The sequence below is a fragment of the Melanostigma gelatinosum genome (genome assembly GCF_949748355.1).
Source record: "Melanostigma gelatinosum genome assembly, chromosome: 23".
Lineage (NCBI taxonomy): Eukaryota > Metazoa > Chordata > Actinopteri > Perciformes > Zoarcidae > Melanostigma > Melanostigma gelatinosum.
Window position 1 is genome coordinate 8,218,179 of NC_136656.1, and position 18,134 is coordinate 8,236,312.

At 43.8% G+C, this 18,134-nt stretch overlaps 1 protein-coding gene across 5 annotated transcripts in view; it reads left to right on the forward strand.

Annotated features, from left to right (window-relative positions):
• Nucleotides 1–17,384, forward strand: part of mpdz (multiple PDZ domain crumbs cell polarity complex component) — a 40,909-nt gene extending 23,525 nt beyond the window's left edge. For 2 of the 5 annotated variants that reach the window (XM_079295406.1, XM_079295407.1), the window contains exons 27-47: nt 3,722–3,781; nt 4,033–4,104; nt 4,856–5,033; nt 6,079–6,275; nt 6,458–6,549; nt 7,277–7,355; nt 7,704–7,772; nt 8,865–8,960; nt 9,045–9,119; nt 9,355–9,463; nt 9,550–9,695; nt 10,433–10,516; nt 11,547–11,740; nt 13,511–13,658; nt 13,771–13,857; nt 13,960–14,056; nt 14,134–14,297; nt 15,048–15,152; nt 15,446–15,540; nt 15,716–15,839; nt 15,936–17,384. In XM_079295406.1, coding sequence (XP_079151532.1) covers nt 3,722–3,781; nt 4,033–4,104; nt 4,856–5,033; nt 6,079–6,275; nt 6,458–6,549; nt 7,277–7,355; nt 7,704–7,772; nt 8,865–8,960; nt 9,045–9,119; nt 9,355–9,463; nt 9,550–9,695; nt 10,433–10,516; nt 11,547–11,740; nt 13,511–13,658; nt 13,771–13,857; nt 13,960–14,056; nt 14,134–14,297; nt 15,048–15,152; nt 15,446–15,540; nt 15,716–15,839; nt 15,936–16,082 — 2,418 coding nt within the window. In that variant the 3' untranslated portion in view covers nt 16,083–17,384. Of the gene's footprint in view, nt 1–3,721; nt 3,782–4,032; nt 4,105–4,855; nt 5,034–6,078; nt 6,276–6,457; nt 6,550–7,276; nt 7,356–7,703; nt 7,773–8,864; nt 8,961–9,044; nt 9,120–9,354; nt 9,464–9,549; nt 9,696–10,432; nt 10,517–11,546; nt 11,741–11,980; nt 12,100–13,510; nt 13,659–13,770; nt 13,858–13,959; nt 14,057–14,133; nt 14,298–15,047; nt 15,153–15,445; nt 15,541–15,715; nt 15,840–15,935 lie in introns of those variants that run through there. The other 3 variants (XM_079295408.1, XM_079295409.1, XM_079295410.1) reach the window with 3 other exon arrangements.
• The last annotated feature ends 750 nt before the right edge of the window (nt 17,385–18,134 follow it).

Below are 18,134 nucleotides of genomic sequence, written 5' to 3' on the forward strand. Positions count from 1 at the left end.
AAACCACAATGTAAAAAGACACAACCCCTGTAGTTCCCGTTTTGCGTTTGATTGTTAAATGCCATCTTTTATATATGTTCTCTGTGTGACATATTCAATATATTAGCAAGTTTTGGTCTCTAATTGCGACACTCATTGAAAGCATATCAACATCGTTTGCTGTTTGAAAGTGCCCTCAGGCTTTTAAAGCGTGACTAAGTAGTTTCCCGCTGGGTCTCTAATTGGTTTGTCTCCAGTGTCAGATCTCTCACCGTCAATCACTTGCATTGTCATCGATGAGATATTCCCACTTGCTTTCCTAAACATTCTGGTCAGTCATTAAAGCCTTGTAGCAACTCACAATGTAATGTAGCACACGGAGAGGAAAGACATGAAGAGGGGGAAGAAGTCATGTTAAAAAGGAGAATCAGACTCAACGGTGGGGACTCGAAAAATATCTTGAAGCAGATATTGTCAATATTCTTTCTACTAACAACAACAACAACAGGCAGCTGTACGCTAAATGTCCAGCACCAAACAGCAGACAAAGTTAGCAACGAGCTGGTAACAACAGTATTTAACTATTAACTAAGCAGCCAGATATTTCCCCCAGGAGCTAAAAGGAGAGCGAATATTGGATTATTTTGTCGGAATTTTAGCAATAATTCTATAAAGCTCACACATTTACATGATAACACAGCAGGTTTTGTTACCTTTGGACAGGGCAAAGCTAACGTTAGCTGTATTTCCAGTCTTTGTGATAAGCTAAGCTAACCGTCTGCCGGCTAGCTTAGCTTATTTAGGATACATGAGAATGGAATTGAATCTAATATGCAGCAAGAAAACAAAAGAGCGTATCGCCTTATGTTCACTGTTCAAACTTCATTTTTTAACGACAGTGACGACATTATGAGTTTACCTCAAACCTGCATCGATATGATCCTCCGCACTGCTTTCTCAGCCCTGGTCAATATACAACCGAGCCGTAGAGAAACACACCACCTCTTTCACATGCATGCCACATCGCACATGTCAGGTAATCTGTCTCCCTCAGCTCTATCCATCACAGTTAATCTTTGTTGCATTATCTCTCCTGCCTCCGCTTTCGTTCCATCCCTCCTCAAACTGTTCGCAGAGTCTTTCTTTTTAACTGCATCTTTGACTTTGATACACACGTACTGTGTGTATTGACGGCAATGAAGACAAAGTAGAATTGGCGGTTCCTTCTGGGAGGAAAAAAAAAAGAACCGCGGGAGACGCAGACATCCTATTTAGTTTTCCATCACCGAGTTACTAAACTATAACAATGACACGGCCCACAATTTAGTTTTTCATCAAAAGGCTGAGCAAATGTTGAAATCTTGTCACGGCAATAACACGTTTTTTTTTTTTTTTAGAAAACCTCTGTGCTGAAAGCGTGTAATGTTGACATTCAATACACTTTCAGACTAGATTCTTAACGCAACCTCACCATGGGGGTCATTGAACTTGCATCTCTATATTTTATAAAGGAACTCATCAAGTAAACAATAGAAAAAGCAAATCAGGAAATCATTTGTACCCGTGTCAAAATGTGCTCGAGACTGTTTCAACCCGACAAATATAGGAAGAAGACATCTTTTCAATTGACTATAAAGTCACCGACATTGAGTTGCAGCTCCACTAAAATGCACAATGATGGCCTGGACAGTTTAAAAATATATATTATTTTGATTGGACGATACCTCTAAAGCGCTGTAGGCAGGTCAGTGATGCCGTTTTTTAAAATGCAGCCACTGGGGTCCACCAAGAGAGTGTAATAGCACATCCATGCTGTCTCCCTTTAAGTTTCAAATCCTTCTCTTGTAAGCAGTGAATAATCTCAACGTAGCCTGGAGGAATCTTTGAAACATTTTCAGATTTTTTTTTGATGTGGAGGAATGGCTGTCCTCAAGGAAGCCGCTTGCTTTAATGGTTACTCATTTAAATAAAACCCGAGGTGCCTCTGTCCTCCAACCCCCCCCCCCCCCCCCCTCTTTTTTTTCCTCCCGAGTGGCCTCCGATTCAATTTTGTCACAAAGGCTCAGCCGTCATATGAAATATTCGTCATGTTGTCAGCTTGTTGGTCCTGTGTGTTGCTCTTAGAGGCCGCCGCTGCCCTTTCTGCAGCTAAATAGCCACCGCGGGTCAAGCCTTTGCTGCACTAATCAAACCTACTTAGCGCCTGCCCTCCCTCAGGTTAGAAAGCTTCCCCATGTCTACGTCTGCCTGCTTGTGTATGTTTGAGTATATCTTTCACTTGACTTGTACTGCTTTTGACTTGTTAAAATGGTGTTAACAATGAGCTGCATGACATGAGAGAAGAAACATGTGTTTGTGTGGAGTCTAGGGTTAAAACATTAAAAGGAATTCAGTTTCAGTCTGCATGCAGGTTTACCACCCCGGGGCATTTCATTCATTGTCATGATAGCCATAAGTTGGAACACATTTCATGTTAATTGCTCCAAATGCCAAACCTTTTATTTTCCTTTATGGTAAACCATATGGAAGCCCTGAGAGGCAAGTGAGAAAACTATTTCTGGGGATCTGAAGTCTGATCGAAATAGCTTGCTCTCCTGTGTTTATGTCTTAAGAACAGGTGAACAAAAGGCCTGTTTTATTTCTCCATGCACTCTAAACACAAGAAAACAGGAATGCTGTTAGTCCTATTGACATGGGATGGTGGTGCACTTCAGCCTCTACAGCGCAAAGAAAATTGAATGCCTGTCAAGACATTTATTTCCACCATTTTAACTGAAACGAAAAACAACAAAAAATTGGGAACTCAAAAAGACGATCCTGGCAAAACCCCTTTTTTCTCCTATTCTTAATGACTATAAACACGGGAGTAAACTATTTAGAATCACTTGGATCACTTGTTTTTTCTTACTTGCATTTCTGTATAAACCTGTGCTGCCAGACATAACAATTACTATCCTAAACTTTATGTGTGTGTGTGTGTGTGTGTGTGTGTGTGTATTCCTATTTTGAATCGATACCTTTCCCTCATCTGTTAGCGTATGTTGCCTTATGTCGACCTCTCCTCCTGGTGCTTTGCTGCGTCCTTCTCTTGCATCAAACACAAAGTGAAATCCCAGTCGAAGCTTTTACTGTTCGTGAATCTTATTTTTCTCCTGTACCCAGCTTTTCAAGGTCCAATTCTTTCGTCAATTATCCCTCAAGCATTCTCCCGAGTGTCTCACTGCCGGTGTAAAGAAGACAACTTGATAAGACAGTGTAATGTGAAGAACTGTAAACTGCAATATCGTTGTTTTTTAAATGCCAGACTTTTTTGGCGAAGTCCTTGAAACTCAATCATTGCAGAGAAATGTTCACGCTTGGACAGTCATGTGGAGTTGCATAAGCTCTTTCACTCAACGCATCAATATGTTGGCCTGGTTGTGTGTGTGCTTGTACGAGCGATTACGGTTTTGCCAAGACTTTTTTTTTTCCTTTTCGTTTCGAAATAAGTTCATGTTTTTCTTCAGTAATATAATTTCTAAACAGATGGTTTTTCGTGATACAGCATATGGTCCAGATTTTATTCATTCAGAACACTTTTGACTTTGTATGAACTCATTAATATTGATGAGATTTAAACACGATTCTGTGTCCTCCGCTGTACGGCGTTATGAATATGCTCTCCATCATACCTGACCCAAATGAATTTGCTTATCGTGAGCGATGTAGAGATTTACCTTCGTGTCTGTCTTATACGCCGCAGTCATCGGTAACAGACTCCAGTGAGGAGAGAGCAGCGAAGACGAGGGACAACAAGGACAAGGTTGGTGTTTTCAATTACCCTCCACTGACAACTTGAATCAGTGTTTTGTATTTGTCCTTGTTCCACTTGTCAACTTTGGGAAAAGTGTTGCTCACCACACTCGGAATCAGGTTTGATCACATCAACGGCACTTGGCGTTCAACTTTTCACCAAGAACTCAATATGTCTGTCCTACGTCTGTCAATAGATGTCGGTATCTGTCAGAAACGTGCTGTCTTCTAAAGTTGATGCCCTTTGTCTCTTCTCCGTAGGAGGGTTACAGTCACAGTAGACTTTTCCTCCGCCTCTCCCCATCTAACCCTTTCACTCCTACCCCGTTTAAGGTTTGTGGGTCTCCGTGTTGTGCTTTCCACTTTCCCTTTCTGTGTATGCTCGTGCAGATATGTCGATTCTGACACGCTGTACCCGCATACACTCCTACATGTCCTAACATCTCTCGCCGTCTGATGTCCTTTGTGCATTCTTTTGTGAAATCAGAACCTTTTTGTCTTTTGCATTTTATTACTTCTTTATAAAAGACAACAGAATTGACACTCACCTCAATAAAAAGACAAAGCTTTTTTTTTAGCTTGACACTTGTTTGACCACAGATTTTATGTTCAAACAACAAGTGATCAAGTCTGATTTGTTGTTCTCGTTTTTCAGGTAAGTGAACATATGATTGGTGAATATTTGATTTTTAGTACCGTACTAATTTGATGATAAGTAATTACATCAGTAATAATTAAGTCATTAAATGTCGCATTTTTGACTTAGTAAGCACAATTATACGATAAATAAAGCTATTTTCCAATTAACCAAATTCTGATTTGAGCCTCTGGCATCTATTTGGAACCATATCCCATCATTCATTTTCAGCCTAAAGCTAATATCCTGCTGAGAGCGATGAAGCTGTTTCTGTAAACCAAGCAAATGACTTCTATTGATTCCATCACCGGGCGCTCATGTCGCCTTCCTATTTCTGTAAACCTCAGATCAAGCTGATTCAAACTTAAAGAACAAAGACACAACCTTCTTCTCTCTCTTTGCCGTTCACGAATAAACCGCTTTTCAACTGCACCTGTGGCGCGACAGCCTGTGAAGCGTGACGCGGCGAAGGCATCTCCCAGCAGCCCCGTCCTCTTCCTGCCAGTGGTGCCCCGTGTGGGAGAGAATGATACAGACACGCTGACAGAGATTCCTGGCAGACCTGCTGAGGCAGAGGAGGAGAATGAGGAGGAGGAGGTGGAGGACGAGTTTGGATACAATTGGAGTGAGTTCAGTTTCTGTTTTCTCGGGGTTAAATTATATATTCAGTTTGGAACAACAGTGAAAACATTTATTGTGTTACATTTTTGTCATTGGTCTATTTAATTTCACACTGGTCTCTTATAAGTAAATCCTGCTTTGCATGGCTTCTTGGTGGGAATGTGACTTGTGAGGAAGGTGTGGGTATATATATATATATATATATATACTGTATATGTATACTCCTGGAAGTTCTACCGAAATAGTATCCATTAATGTAGACCGAAAGCATTTAAATATACAGTACTTACGTTATGCATGCGTTATCGCCTAGCTGCCACTAGAGGTCCTCCAAGGTACATTGTGTTTCTCGCCTGCTCGTGAATTCATCCAGAGTCTGCAATAAAAACAGCACAGACTCGCTCGCTTGAGGTGGTCGTACCTCAGCAAAACCTGAAGGACTCATTAGCATCTTGCAGCCACTCGAATGTCAACTGTAGGATGAAGTCTCCGCTTCAAGGAGAACGGGTCACACAGTCGGTCCCATTCAACTCAGGCAGCCAGCACAAAGGACAGACTTCCAGCCTCTGAACACCTGGGACTGTGGCGAATGAGTGTGCGTGAAAGTGTGCTCCCATCCTGCGGGGATAAGATTGATGAGGTTGGGCCCGGGGAGGTGAGTTGTGGAGATTAGTACAGGACTGATGGTCCAACAGTGGCAGGGAGCCCGGAACAACAGGATCCCATTGGTCTGAACAGGGGCTATCTAACACACCAGAGACAGGGGAGAGAAAGAAGGGGGGACTGGAGTGAGAAATGGAGGGATAACAATGCAGACAAGATTGAGACAAAGAGATAGAAACTCAGCAGTCTGACATTTAAAACTTTCACCATTCACATTTTGTGCCGTTGCACAAAACCCAATCTCCCCCAATCCAAACACATGGCCCTCTTTCTGAGCAACAAGACAGAAACTGATGTGGAAGTTCAGGCTCGAAACAATTCTGGCGCTTTTCAGCAGCGTTGTCAGCTCACATCTGTCTTGCTAAGACTTCACCCACCTCTTTCAGAGAACATAATCCAGCGCTACGGCAGCCTCCCGGGTGCCCTACACACCATCGAGCTGGAGAAAGGCAAGACGGGCCTGGGCCTCAGCCTGGCGGGGAACAGGGACCGCTCTCGCATGAGCGTGTTCGTGGTGGGAATCGACCCCAGCGGGGCGGCCGGCAGGGACGGACGTATGGCAGTTGGTGACGAGCTGCTGGAGGTAAGAAGTGTATTGATTGCGGTTCTCAACTCAAGTGGGTGTGTCAACAAAGTTTGCAGGACATGTGACCCTCTTTAAGATATATAATCTATAACATACATACATTTCTGATGTAGTGCTTTGTATCACACATTTGCTCTTGGAGAACAAGTGTCTATAATTCTGTTTTTGTATCCTGTCAGATCAATGGGCAAGTCCTTTATGGCCACAGTCACCAGAATGCGTCCTCCATAATCAAAAGCTCTCCATCCCAAGTCAAAATCATCTTTGTCAGGTATTCAAACCCACTTTCTTCCTATTAAAGCCTCTATGAATACACTTCCATGGCAACAGCAACTACATGTCATTGTCAGACAGCTTGTGATGAAAACTGAGCTGAAAATATTCAAGTCTATTGTAATTTTATTCAAAATTCAATAGAGGGAGCTATTGTAACTCGACAGACGGATGCAACTGAAGGTGGAGAACAGAGTGTTCCTCATGCACATGTCAAAAAAGAAGAAGCGTATATATTTGCTTCAACCGTGTTTTCCTCCAGTAATTCATGAAACGTTATTACAGTACATATGTCAAATTTATATATATAAATGTTTGAAAGCCTTAAATCAAGGTGACATTTATATATGAAAGCAATGATTTACTCCCTGCTTTGATAGCTTCTGGAACAACGAAAAATTAATTCAGAAAAAGTATTGTATGTGTTCCTGTTGAAATAAAACAGTGAATGCTCATTTATTGTACACTAACTGCAAAAACAGCACATTATAAAGATTAGTATGGCAGTATTGCAGCTGACACAACAGCACAGAGTCAGCCACATTTGACCCTTGACCCTTGAAGAGTCCTCTCCCAAAATCAGTCGACTTAACCTTCTACTTAAGCTCACATCCCTTTCCTGACCCCTGGAAACAGACACTGTGATCGGCCCACGTAAATCACGGCTCCGCTGTCACAAAGCCGAGGAGCCGCGATTTACGCGAGTTTATGACTCTTTGGAACAGGAACGCGGAGGCGCTGAACCAGATGGCTGTGGGACCCGTGAGAGAACCCGAGGGAGACACAGTGGAGCCCCACACTGAGGTAACACTGCACTCACTCACACACACACACACGCACAAAACACCGCAAAGGACAAAGATTATGGAGATGTTAGGGAGTGAAGTTCCATCTGCGTAACATGCAATGAAAGTCTCACACAAACCATTATAATTGCTTTTGCTCTACCCTTTGTGGAATTTACTTTTTGCGCCAGAGTTGTTTTCATGTATGTTTGCCCCTAAAAGTCTCTTTGTGTGGTCCTGGAGTTCCCATTCTCCCAAGCCTCTGTGTAACTCCCGGGACAATCAAAAGCCACACACTCAGTACTGTACTCCCACCAGCCAGCAGACACAAACACCACTCTATCAACTACTGCCTGTCTCCTCACAGCTAGAAGCGACTGCTGCTAATGGTGATGCCGATACTTCTAAATATGTGCATCACGGCATAAAGCTGAAGGTGAGATACACTGGACCCCCCGTGTACACATCACACACACACACACACACACACACACACAAAAAACACACACACCCACACACACACACACGGCAACCCTGGTCTTTTGAAAAACCAAAATAAAGACAATAATAGAGAGGAAGCAATGCGATAATGAGGGAGGATGTACACAAAAAAGGTCAATGGGGTGTGACAAAGAAAGAGGGGGGGGGGGGAGCATACAGGAGCAGCCAAGTCTGACAAGCTGCCAGCCAAGAGCAAAGATTGTCAAATAAAAGGGTGAAAATAAAAAACAACACATGAATGGGAGAAGAGCTGTTCCAATAGGACATAAAAGTTCAGTTCACCCAAAAAAATAGAAAGGGGAAGATCATTTGACCCCTTGTGGTGTCTACTTACTCCTCATGCGGATCTTTTTACAGTTTTATTTGCCACGCACCACCAATAACAAGTGTCACCGGGGATATCGCAAAAATCATACCTGAAAACATCTGCCCGAAGTGGTAATTTGGAAAACGTGTTTTGTTGTGATCCCAGTTAACCGGCCCTTTAAAAAGAAACCTCCCAGGTCACAACCCTGCTCCTCCGATCTACTTCACAACTTAGTGTTTTGCTCGGGATCCCATGGAGTACTTTTTTGAATTATGCAAACCGTGAATGAACAAGAACACCTGACCTGAAAGTGTGTTTTCGGGGGCCGGATTTAGTTGGTAACGTTGGTATTGTCAGTGGTAAGAGAAGTAATCAAAATCTTTGATGGGAGCCCCAGTTTGGGACTGTCCATATATGGTATGTCAGGCGACAGGGAGTGACTCAGCAGCATCTGGGCAGCTCATTGATGCGAACACACAAAAAGGCCCCGCTGGGAACATGCGATTAGAAGTGTGAAGGATGTAAGGGGAAGCTGTGACTAATTCTCTTTCTGGAGATAATTGTCATCAGTCATGCTTGTTTTGGTTAGCTTGGTGCAGCTCTATTATGTAACACACGCTACAGCCATGTGTCAGTCTGCATGCTGTGTTCATATGTACCGTACTAAATGCTGTATGTTAAAGAATCCCTTTTTACGCACGACTGTTTTTCCCCCAATAGGAGGACGGCGGAATCGGCGTCACATTTGTGGAGGGAAAAACCGACAGTGAAGTTGAGATTCAGAGTATATGTGAAGTGAAAGGAGACGCAGGCAAAGTATGTCGTACATACTGCAGCTAACGGTGAGTCGGTACATTGTACAGTTTATTTCGAATCAAAACTGTGATCTGCTTCATACAGGAGGGCTGCGTAAAACCAGGGGACAAAGTCTTCGCTGTGAATGGTGAATCAGTGCCAGGCTACACTTTGGAAAAGGTAGTGTGGCTGGAGATAAACTGTAATCATCATGTTGTAGTTCCTGTAAAGGCGAGCATTCTACAAATCTGTTGTGTCCGTAAGAATTACCTAAAACAACAACAGTCATGATGTACAGATCAAGCCTGATTAGTAATTCCACTGTGTTTTCAGTCAATTATCTACTGAGAAAAGCCAAAGGTCCAGTGAAGCTAACCTTCTATATGCGACCCTCTCTTCCGTCTCCTTCCTCCAGTCAACCTGCCAGGACACGGATAGCTCGGATGAGGTCATTGCCAGCCAACCCAGCATGCCTAGCGTCACCACGAGTACCCCGAGTCAACCGCAGGCGGAAGCAGTCGCGAGTGAGTCCGCATTAAGACGTTTGACTTCTTACTCGAGAAGGTAAACAATGGATCAATCGGCTTACTATGTGCTTCCTCCGTTGTAGGTCAGAGTCGCTCCTCCACCCCTTCCACTCTGGCCTGTGACCCGACGACCTGTCCCATCATCCCCGGCTGCGAGACCACCATCGACATCTCCAAGGGCTGCACGGGCCTGGGCCTAAGCATTGTGGGAGGCTGCGACACCCTGCTGGTAGGTGACAAAAAATATGAAAGACAGGTAATGTTAATGTTATTTGAAGGTATATCACTTCACCAAAAACATTCCTTGAGTTAAGTATGACTTCATTTTTTACATTTGATTCAACAACACAAAAAGGTGAATGATATATTTGCACTTTTTAACTATCCTTTTGAAATATACTGTGAATTTGTAAAAACTTTACGTGACTGTACTTTTGAGTGACCACCCACCACGCCACCCACTTAGAATCTTTGGTGGCGGTATAACCCAGATTCAAAATAGCCACGGCGGCTCAGGAATGCAGGAAATTATGTTGTCACAGCCTTCCTCCTCGTCCTCCTCCTGCCGTCCTCTCCTCAACCCATCTATTCTGTCTGCTCAGTCAGGCTTGGGGGGGGGGGGGGGGGGGGGAAGCAGCTCTTTGTCTGGCCTCGGCCACAGCAGACAATATCCAGCCCTGGAATGTAACCTCTGAACCCCAAATGACACACACACTGGAACGCAGAGAAAACACACTCGGAGTCAGGAACATACACATTCAGAATGACAATTCTAAATAATGACCTCTCTCTCTACCCACATGGTCTTCATATAATTACTTTCCCCATTATTTGCTGTCCTGTGTGCCTTCGCATTTCCCCCAAATAAATCATGACTGCTCTCACTTTGCCTCCAACTGTTTCTGTTCACCGTCTTCTCCTATTCTGTACTCATTTGCTCCCTTTTTTTCTCCCCTCTCACTCCAGGGGGCCATCATTATCCATGAAGTTTATGAAGAGGGAGCCGCCTCAAAAGATGGCAGGCTCTGGGCAGGAGACCAGATCCTGGAGGTGCTGTGCCGTATAATGAGCATCACACATGACCTAGATTTTAAAAAAAAAGAAGCTTGAACACATTTCAATAACTTGAGACGCGGTGGCCTGAGGGTCTGTAACATGAAAGCTAGGGTTCCCAAGTACAGTCAAGGATCAAATAATGTGATACGTTTGTTGATATACATCTCAAATATATACGAAAGCTGCAACAGAAAGGATCAAGCTAAACTATTTATTGTTTGTGAGACAAGTACTGAAGAATAAATTGATTCTGAGTAAAGACTCGGGGGGGGAATACCAGCTGGTATGAGTGTATGTATTACATGGAGAGACCAGCTAAGTGTCCCAGCTCAACTTGGATTTGCCCTCCATTTCACCTCGTGCTTTGTCACAGAGGGAGGGCAGGGGTGGAGCTCAGGAGTTTTGTTATGGCAGCTCGATGAGTCGACCTTTATTGAAAAGCACACATGCATGCACACGCACACACGTAGACACACACTTGATTGATTTAATTGCCCTCTGATATTCATCTCTGCCCTCAAGCCAAGCTGTTGTGTTTAGAAAACAGGGTCAGAGAGGAAAAGAGTGGTTTCCCAGTCCTCAGCAATGCCATTTGCTGCTGTGGGAAAAAAGAAAATAGTTTGCAAATGGGGTATTTCCCCCCCCCCCCCTTTAATGTGGTCAAATAAGATGGACATAAATCCTTAAACTGAACACTCAAGATTTTCCCAGACTTCTGTGGGAAGGCTGCTTCCCTTAAATCCAATCCAAGTGTTGTAACGCTGTCGTATTATGATCCAGCGTTCCGATAGCTCAGCAGTTTGGGTGGCTAAAGCAGAAATGGAACCACAGCAGTTTAAGGAAAATTCTGTTTTAGCATTCAATTGGGCTGTTAGTACTTTTTTATAGCCCTCTGCTGCCTTCGCATTATATCAGGAATAGAAGAAAAGGCCGTTGCTGTAAATATGAGCAATAGTTTCTGTTGCCCTTATAAAAAGAGGCCAATGGTTGCTACAATACCGTCCTCCCTTTTCTCTCGTCACAGGTGAACGGCATCGACCTGCGTGACGCCACTCACGACGAAGCCATCAACGTGCTGCGGCAGACCCCGCAGAGAGTCCGGCTGGCGGTCTACAGGGACGAGGCCCAGTACAAGGAGGAAGACCTGTGGGACTCGTTCACTGTGGAGCTCCACAAGAGGCCTGGCCAGGGCTTGGGCCTGAGCATTGTGGGAAGGAGGTGAGAGAGACGTATTATTAGATATAGCACCAAACTACTGACAGTACTAGAATGCTGGTCATTTTGATATGATATTGCATTTGGCTCGTCTCTTGAATCAAAGTCGGAACAGCCAGACGACAACTCTAAATAGTATATATGTATAGAATGGTATTGGTGATATAATGAACATACTTAGCTAGTAATCTGAGAGTGAACATAGTTTGATATTAACTGTGCAAACCTTCTTTTTTAATGCAGATCACGGGATCAGAGGTAATTGCTGTCACTGTTTAGAAAGTGTGTAGTGTAGAGACAGATCTTGTACACACACACACAAACACAGCAGGATTTTTAGATCTACCAATACGTGATGAACCATGATGTTTTTAAATCCTATTTCATGGTTGAAAAACAGATATATGCCTGGCTGGATTGCTGACATGTTAAATAAACATCACAGAAATGTGTCAGCAGAATAAGTGTGTGTTTTCCCTGCATCACTTCAAACTTTAAATACCTCTTATGATCCCTCTGATGAGGACAGGCAAAGCTTCTTATTAGCCCCGGGATCAGTTTCAGTGGCTGTAGTGGGGATCATGACACCGAACTCCACTGAGGCTTCTATTCTCGCAGTAGCATTCACGGATTAAAGCACATGAGGGAAAAGGCCTGCTGGTCCACATGCTGACGGTTCTTTACCGACAGGTGTGTGGAGTGTGGTGATAGATCTCACCTCTGGGAAAACCCTGAGGAATGGCTTACACAGACCACACATGCATATGCACTGCTGGTTACGTGTGTGTGTGTGTGTACTGCTGGTTTTATTCTGGATTTGTCAAAGTGCAGGGTAAAAAGGGGGTCACGGGTTGGACAGCAGTAGTTGTAAATCTTCGCCAATGATGGTTTTGCTACACAAGGGGAAAAACAACTAAAACGCTCAACAGGATGGAAAAGGCAACAACGTGAAAAACCCTCAGCTAAAATGGAAAAGTGCAAGCTAGCAGTTAGTGGTGAGGACTTGTGACAGCCAACAGTCTCTGGCACTCAGGATTAAACGATCAGGCCGCCTTGCTTCACAGCTTCTCGGCGTTTGTTAGTTTTACCCACGTGGAGATTTGCACTTTAGATATGCAAAGTCAACAGTAGCGATGTGCTTTTGGGAGCGGAAAAAAAATGACACGCTATTTTATCTTCCCTGCAGTTAACTTCGTGTCCCAGAGGTCAGTGCTCAGAGCAAGCAAATATGTTGTGACGATGTTCGTCTTTGGCTTCAGACTAACAAGAACACACTATATTTTCCTGAGACAAAACCAAACTGGTTTGTCAAAGGCTTTGCAGCTTAGATTCGGGTAACGTATCACTGCGAAGCAGGATTCTTAGAACTACCAATGCACGTATAAGAAACGTTAAAAAACGACGCTTTGTCATTAAATAATATGCGATAGCTTCTCACTTTTTGTGCCCGACTGCAACGTGTCCACAGTAAGCATTATGCAGGATTCAAGATGGAAAACTAATTTATCGAGGTCACAGTTGGGGGGTGAACACACTCTTTGCTGTTAAATATTCCATCTCACCAGCAATCTGCTCCTTCCCAAGGAGCATAAGCCACATTTGTGCAAAGGTCCATAGGAAAAAAAATGTGCTGGATCAATAGTGTATGATCCATTACATGCTCAAAGAGAGTCAGCAGTGCGATACAGTTGCGGTCAACTGGAAGAGAAAAACACGACTCTTACAGCACATGTTCTCTCACTGTCATGTCTGCCTTTCAACCTTTCCTCCCAGGAATGACACAGGAGTGTTTGTGTCCGATATTGTGAAAGGAGGTTTGGTGGACACCGACGGCCGCCTGATGCAGGGCGACCAGATCATCTCCGTCAACGGTGAGGATGTCAGGTCGACCACCCAGGAGGCCGTAGCTGCACTACTCAAGGTACACCCCGTCGCACTGGCCCTCAGAGGGAAGCATACTCAGTGAATGACAACCACCTGCTTTAACACTGCGTTGGATAACTGTCGTCAAAATACTGTGCCTTGTGTTATAGTGCTGTGTGGGGCCTATAAACCTGGATGTCGGGAGGTTCAAGGCAGGCCCCTTCCACTCAGAAAGAAGGCTGTCTCAAAGCAGTCAGGTACTGTATTTGCACTGCTTTCAAGGACAATATTTGATTTGTTGAACAGAAATGGCTCAGACAAAACAAAAGAAGCAACAGCGCTGAACATCTGTGTTTCAGATGAGTGAAACAGGCAGCACCAAGGTGGCCTCTCTGTCATGTTCTGACTCTGGGAACCTTCCCGGTGACCATGACAAACTGAGTCGGAGTCCGGATTGTAAGTCTCCTCAAAAGGTCCTATTAATTATGTAAATGTATGTAAAGGCCTCCTCACATGTTTGCTTTTCCTCACAGCTCCAGAGCATCAGGACACCAGAACAGTCGAGTTCATTAAAGGTCCCAGTGATTCTCTGGGTATCAGCATAGCGGGGGGCGTGGGCAGCCCCCTGGGTGATATCCCCATCTTTATCGCCATGATGAACCCCGTCGGCCTGGCTGCTCAGACACAGAAGCTCAAGGTACGCCATTTGCGCCTCCCTCTCGGTAACCTTTATCCGGCTTCCAGCGGAACACAAAACGAAAGAATTTGCATGCCAGTCATTGTCGTGTGGGATTTCATGTGAATCTTAATGACGTAGAGCGATCTCATTCCCACTCACTTTACTCAGTCTGTGACTCCTAAAGGTCAAGAGCTACAGACCTTTGCGGTGAACGTCGCAGTTAAATGACAGAGGAACTGACAATTGCAGCTCTGTGTGACACAGACCGGAGGAGGATAATAAATCTCCCACTCCTGCATTCGGATCATGAAGCCTACAGAAGGGCTCATTGAAATGAATGGGGGGGGGGGGGGGATATTGAATAGTATATTCACGCTGCTTTATCCTCTCAGCCAGAATGAGAGACGAGAACGCGACATAATGAAATTACTCAGCCGAACACAAGAGTAGTTTTGCTTTTGTGTGGCGTGGTGAATTCAATTTTCAAATAGCATTCGACTTTTGTGAAGTCACAGCACTCATTTACACTTTTTAAAATGGCACTTCTGTGCTGATACACATGCATTCTGGATTTAGGGAACAAGGGAAACATTTGAATTTCCTTTTATTTCAGAAAAAAGGTCACCGAGCCAACGTTTGTTCGATTTTCATTGTTGTTATCATTGTTTCCAACCCCAAACACTGACGTTCCTGCTTCACCGTTCAATGTGCAAAGCTGTTTTTCTCCCACGTGTCCTTCTAAATTGGACTGAACTCTCACTTTTCCAGATTGGGGACCGCATTGTCAGTATCTGTGGAACCTCTGCTGAAGGCATGACCCACTCACAGGCTGTCACTCTGCTCAAGAACGCCACGGGCACAATACAGCTGCAGGTGTCAAAGCACACACACACACACACACACACACACACACACACACTTCTCTGTTGTAATGAGATAAACCTGCAGACACAGTTAGATAACCTGTAGGTGAGCATGTCATTTATTCCTCACTATATCTGTGTTCAAGTTCTCACCTGAAAAGAACAGTCGAAGGCTACCAGCGGAGGACTTTGAAGTACCATAAAACTCGTCTCCCTCATCCAGCACTACCACCATGCTATCAGTCTTAGTGTCGCAAGTCTACCATTCCATAAAAGTGTGTGTGTGTTTGTTTGCACCTGTAGGTGGTAGCGGGCGGTGACACCACTGTGACGGGTCCCTCTCAGGAGCAGGCAGCTGGAGGTCTCACGCCCAGCTGCATCTTCCAGGATGACCCCGGGTATGAACTGTTTATTACACACAAAGAACATTTTACTGTGTTGTAACATCCGTCTTACCACTATAATGTCAGTCAGTCTAAGTAACAGCATTCAAATTATTGTTTGTTTCCCCTTTCTTTTTGCTGAAGGGAATGTAGTCAGTATATTCCCTAACTGTCTCCGTCTTTCCATCAGCCCACCTCAGTATAAGACCATCAATCTGGAAAGAGGACCAGACGGACTGGGTTTCAGTATAGTCGGAGGGTACGGCAGCCCCCATGGAGACTTGCCGATCTATGTTAAAACTGTTTTTGGAAAGGTACGTCGCACAAATATCTGTTTTATATTTAGCAAGATTGACAAATTGTGTGTTATTAATAAGCAAAAAACTCAACTCGCATGCGTGTGCGCTTAGGGGGCAGCAGCGGAGGACGGCCGCCTGAAGCGAGGCGACCAAATAATGGCCGTGAACGGGCAGACTCTGGAGGGCGTCACTCATGAAGAAGCCGTTGGCATCCTGAAAAGGACCAAAGGAACCGTCACGCTCACTGTGCTATCATAGACACACATATGCAATAACCCATAAACACACACACACACACACTATCCTCACAACTGTTTTTACACTTCTTGTCAAACCCAATGTTAATCTACATCTATAGAGAATGAAACTTACTCAAACTGGCAAATATTTCACGACTGGCAGATTCTGCTAAAATCACCAGATGTTCATCAACGTACACTGAAATAGGAACAACATCTTCTGATAATCATGAAGGAGCTTAATGTAGCTTTGAACACTGTGAGCTACGTAAGCCTACAGCCAGGAGACTTATGTACAGCATGTCTCATAATACAATTGCTTTTATCACTGAAACAGTCACCCAAAATAGTATGAAAGTTAGATGCATGAAATCATAAATAGTTTGCCATACAGTGGTTTGATTCATTGTATGAATCTCAAAGAGGTTGTAAATAGTATAGTAATTACAGTCCAACTCCGTAGCTCTGGATTGAAGTATTCACTGAACATTAGTGGCTCAAGTATTTTGCTGTTTCCTGTATAGAAATGAATGGCTTGTGAGATCATTATTTTACAACAGAGAGTAGACTAGAGCAGAATCTGAATAGAGGAGAGGCCAATTTTCATCTACTTATAAGGGTCACCTCCCACTAAATTTAGAGCATGAAACAGCATGAAAAAGCCCATGAGGTAATTAACAGATAAGCAGAATTTAGCTAATGGCTGTATTAGCTGATAACAGCATTATTTGTCTTTTGCATTGCACTGCTGTTGGCAACTCATCGTGCTGATTTCCCTGAAAGGCCGACGCTGCTGTAACTGGTGTTAATCAACTTGTTTTAGAAAAAGTAGCCAATAGAGCATTTTTAGGTGCTCATGGCTCGAAGTCTGGATGTTGTAAATACACAGAAAGATGTGAAATCCTTAAAACTAAGAAGCGTGGTTTGAGTGCACATTTGACAAGATGAGGAATTGTGCTACTGAAATATAGTGCTGCTAAAGCCGATATATAAGGTATTATCTCAGTATTTAGATTTTTTTTTAAAGTATTAATTAATGTTCCCTTCATGAAAGTGCAAAGAAAATGCTATCTAGGCTTAAGTGGACGTGTTTAATTCGTCAAATGACGATATAATGGACCTGAGCTCATTTTGACCTTTTTGTTCACCCAAAACAAAGTCATCTGGTGTGTAGCTCCTGAAGTCAGTTGGCTTGTGTGGTCTAGTTTATGAGAAGGTTGTCTGTTCTCTGTCTTATCACCTTATGTTATGTGTCTCTAGCACCGTCAATGTGACAGTGTCGAATATTATTCACACTGAATTAAATAAAAGTGACCTTTGGAGTCAATCAATGTGTTCCACTTTTTCACCCTTACACAACTAAATCCACAAAGAAAAACAAGCTGTTAAATCTCAGCAGAGTGACGACAAACTTAAATCGGAAAAAACAAACTTCTTAAATAAATAATAGTTGCGCATCGTGAAACGCAGGGCAACTTTTCGAGCGCACCAGCTGTTACTCAATCAACTGCTCCTTACCGAATGCTTTGGGTTATTGTACAGCATACATGTGGACTTGCTTGAATAGACTTTGTGTTGTCACTTCAGACTTAATAAAGCCTGGCTGGAGAGAGTTCCCCATTAAAATATGGCATCCCATTTGTCTGTACACTGCCAAGCACAGCTGCTTCATAGCCAGCCTGCCAGGTGGTTTTTTGTCCTATGCATGAAGTCCTTGTCTTAAGTCGGTTTACAGCAAACATGGGGGCCACCAATTAATCACACAGGGTCACAGAAGACCTTTGAAGCCCTGTGTCTAATGAGGTCTGTGGTTTGTTCAGATTCAGTGGGCTCTTTAAAAGTCAAAATACACATGCTCAACAGTTGGGTGACTCCTTCACCCCGAGGTCAATGCTCGACACAGCTACCTGCAGCTGCTGCTAGCTAAACCACAAGCCAGCTACCGCCTGCACTCAACAGCTGAGCTCTCCTCTAACACCTGTTGTTTTAATGGCCCCTGTGGCTTTTGAGGTTACCCGGCCTCCCTCCAGGTTCAGGAGACACTGGTTGGTTTACACACAAGTCTGCACAA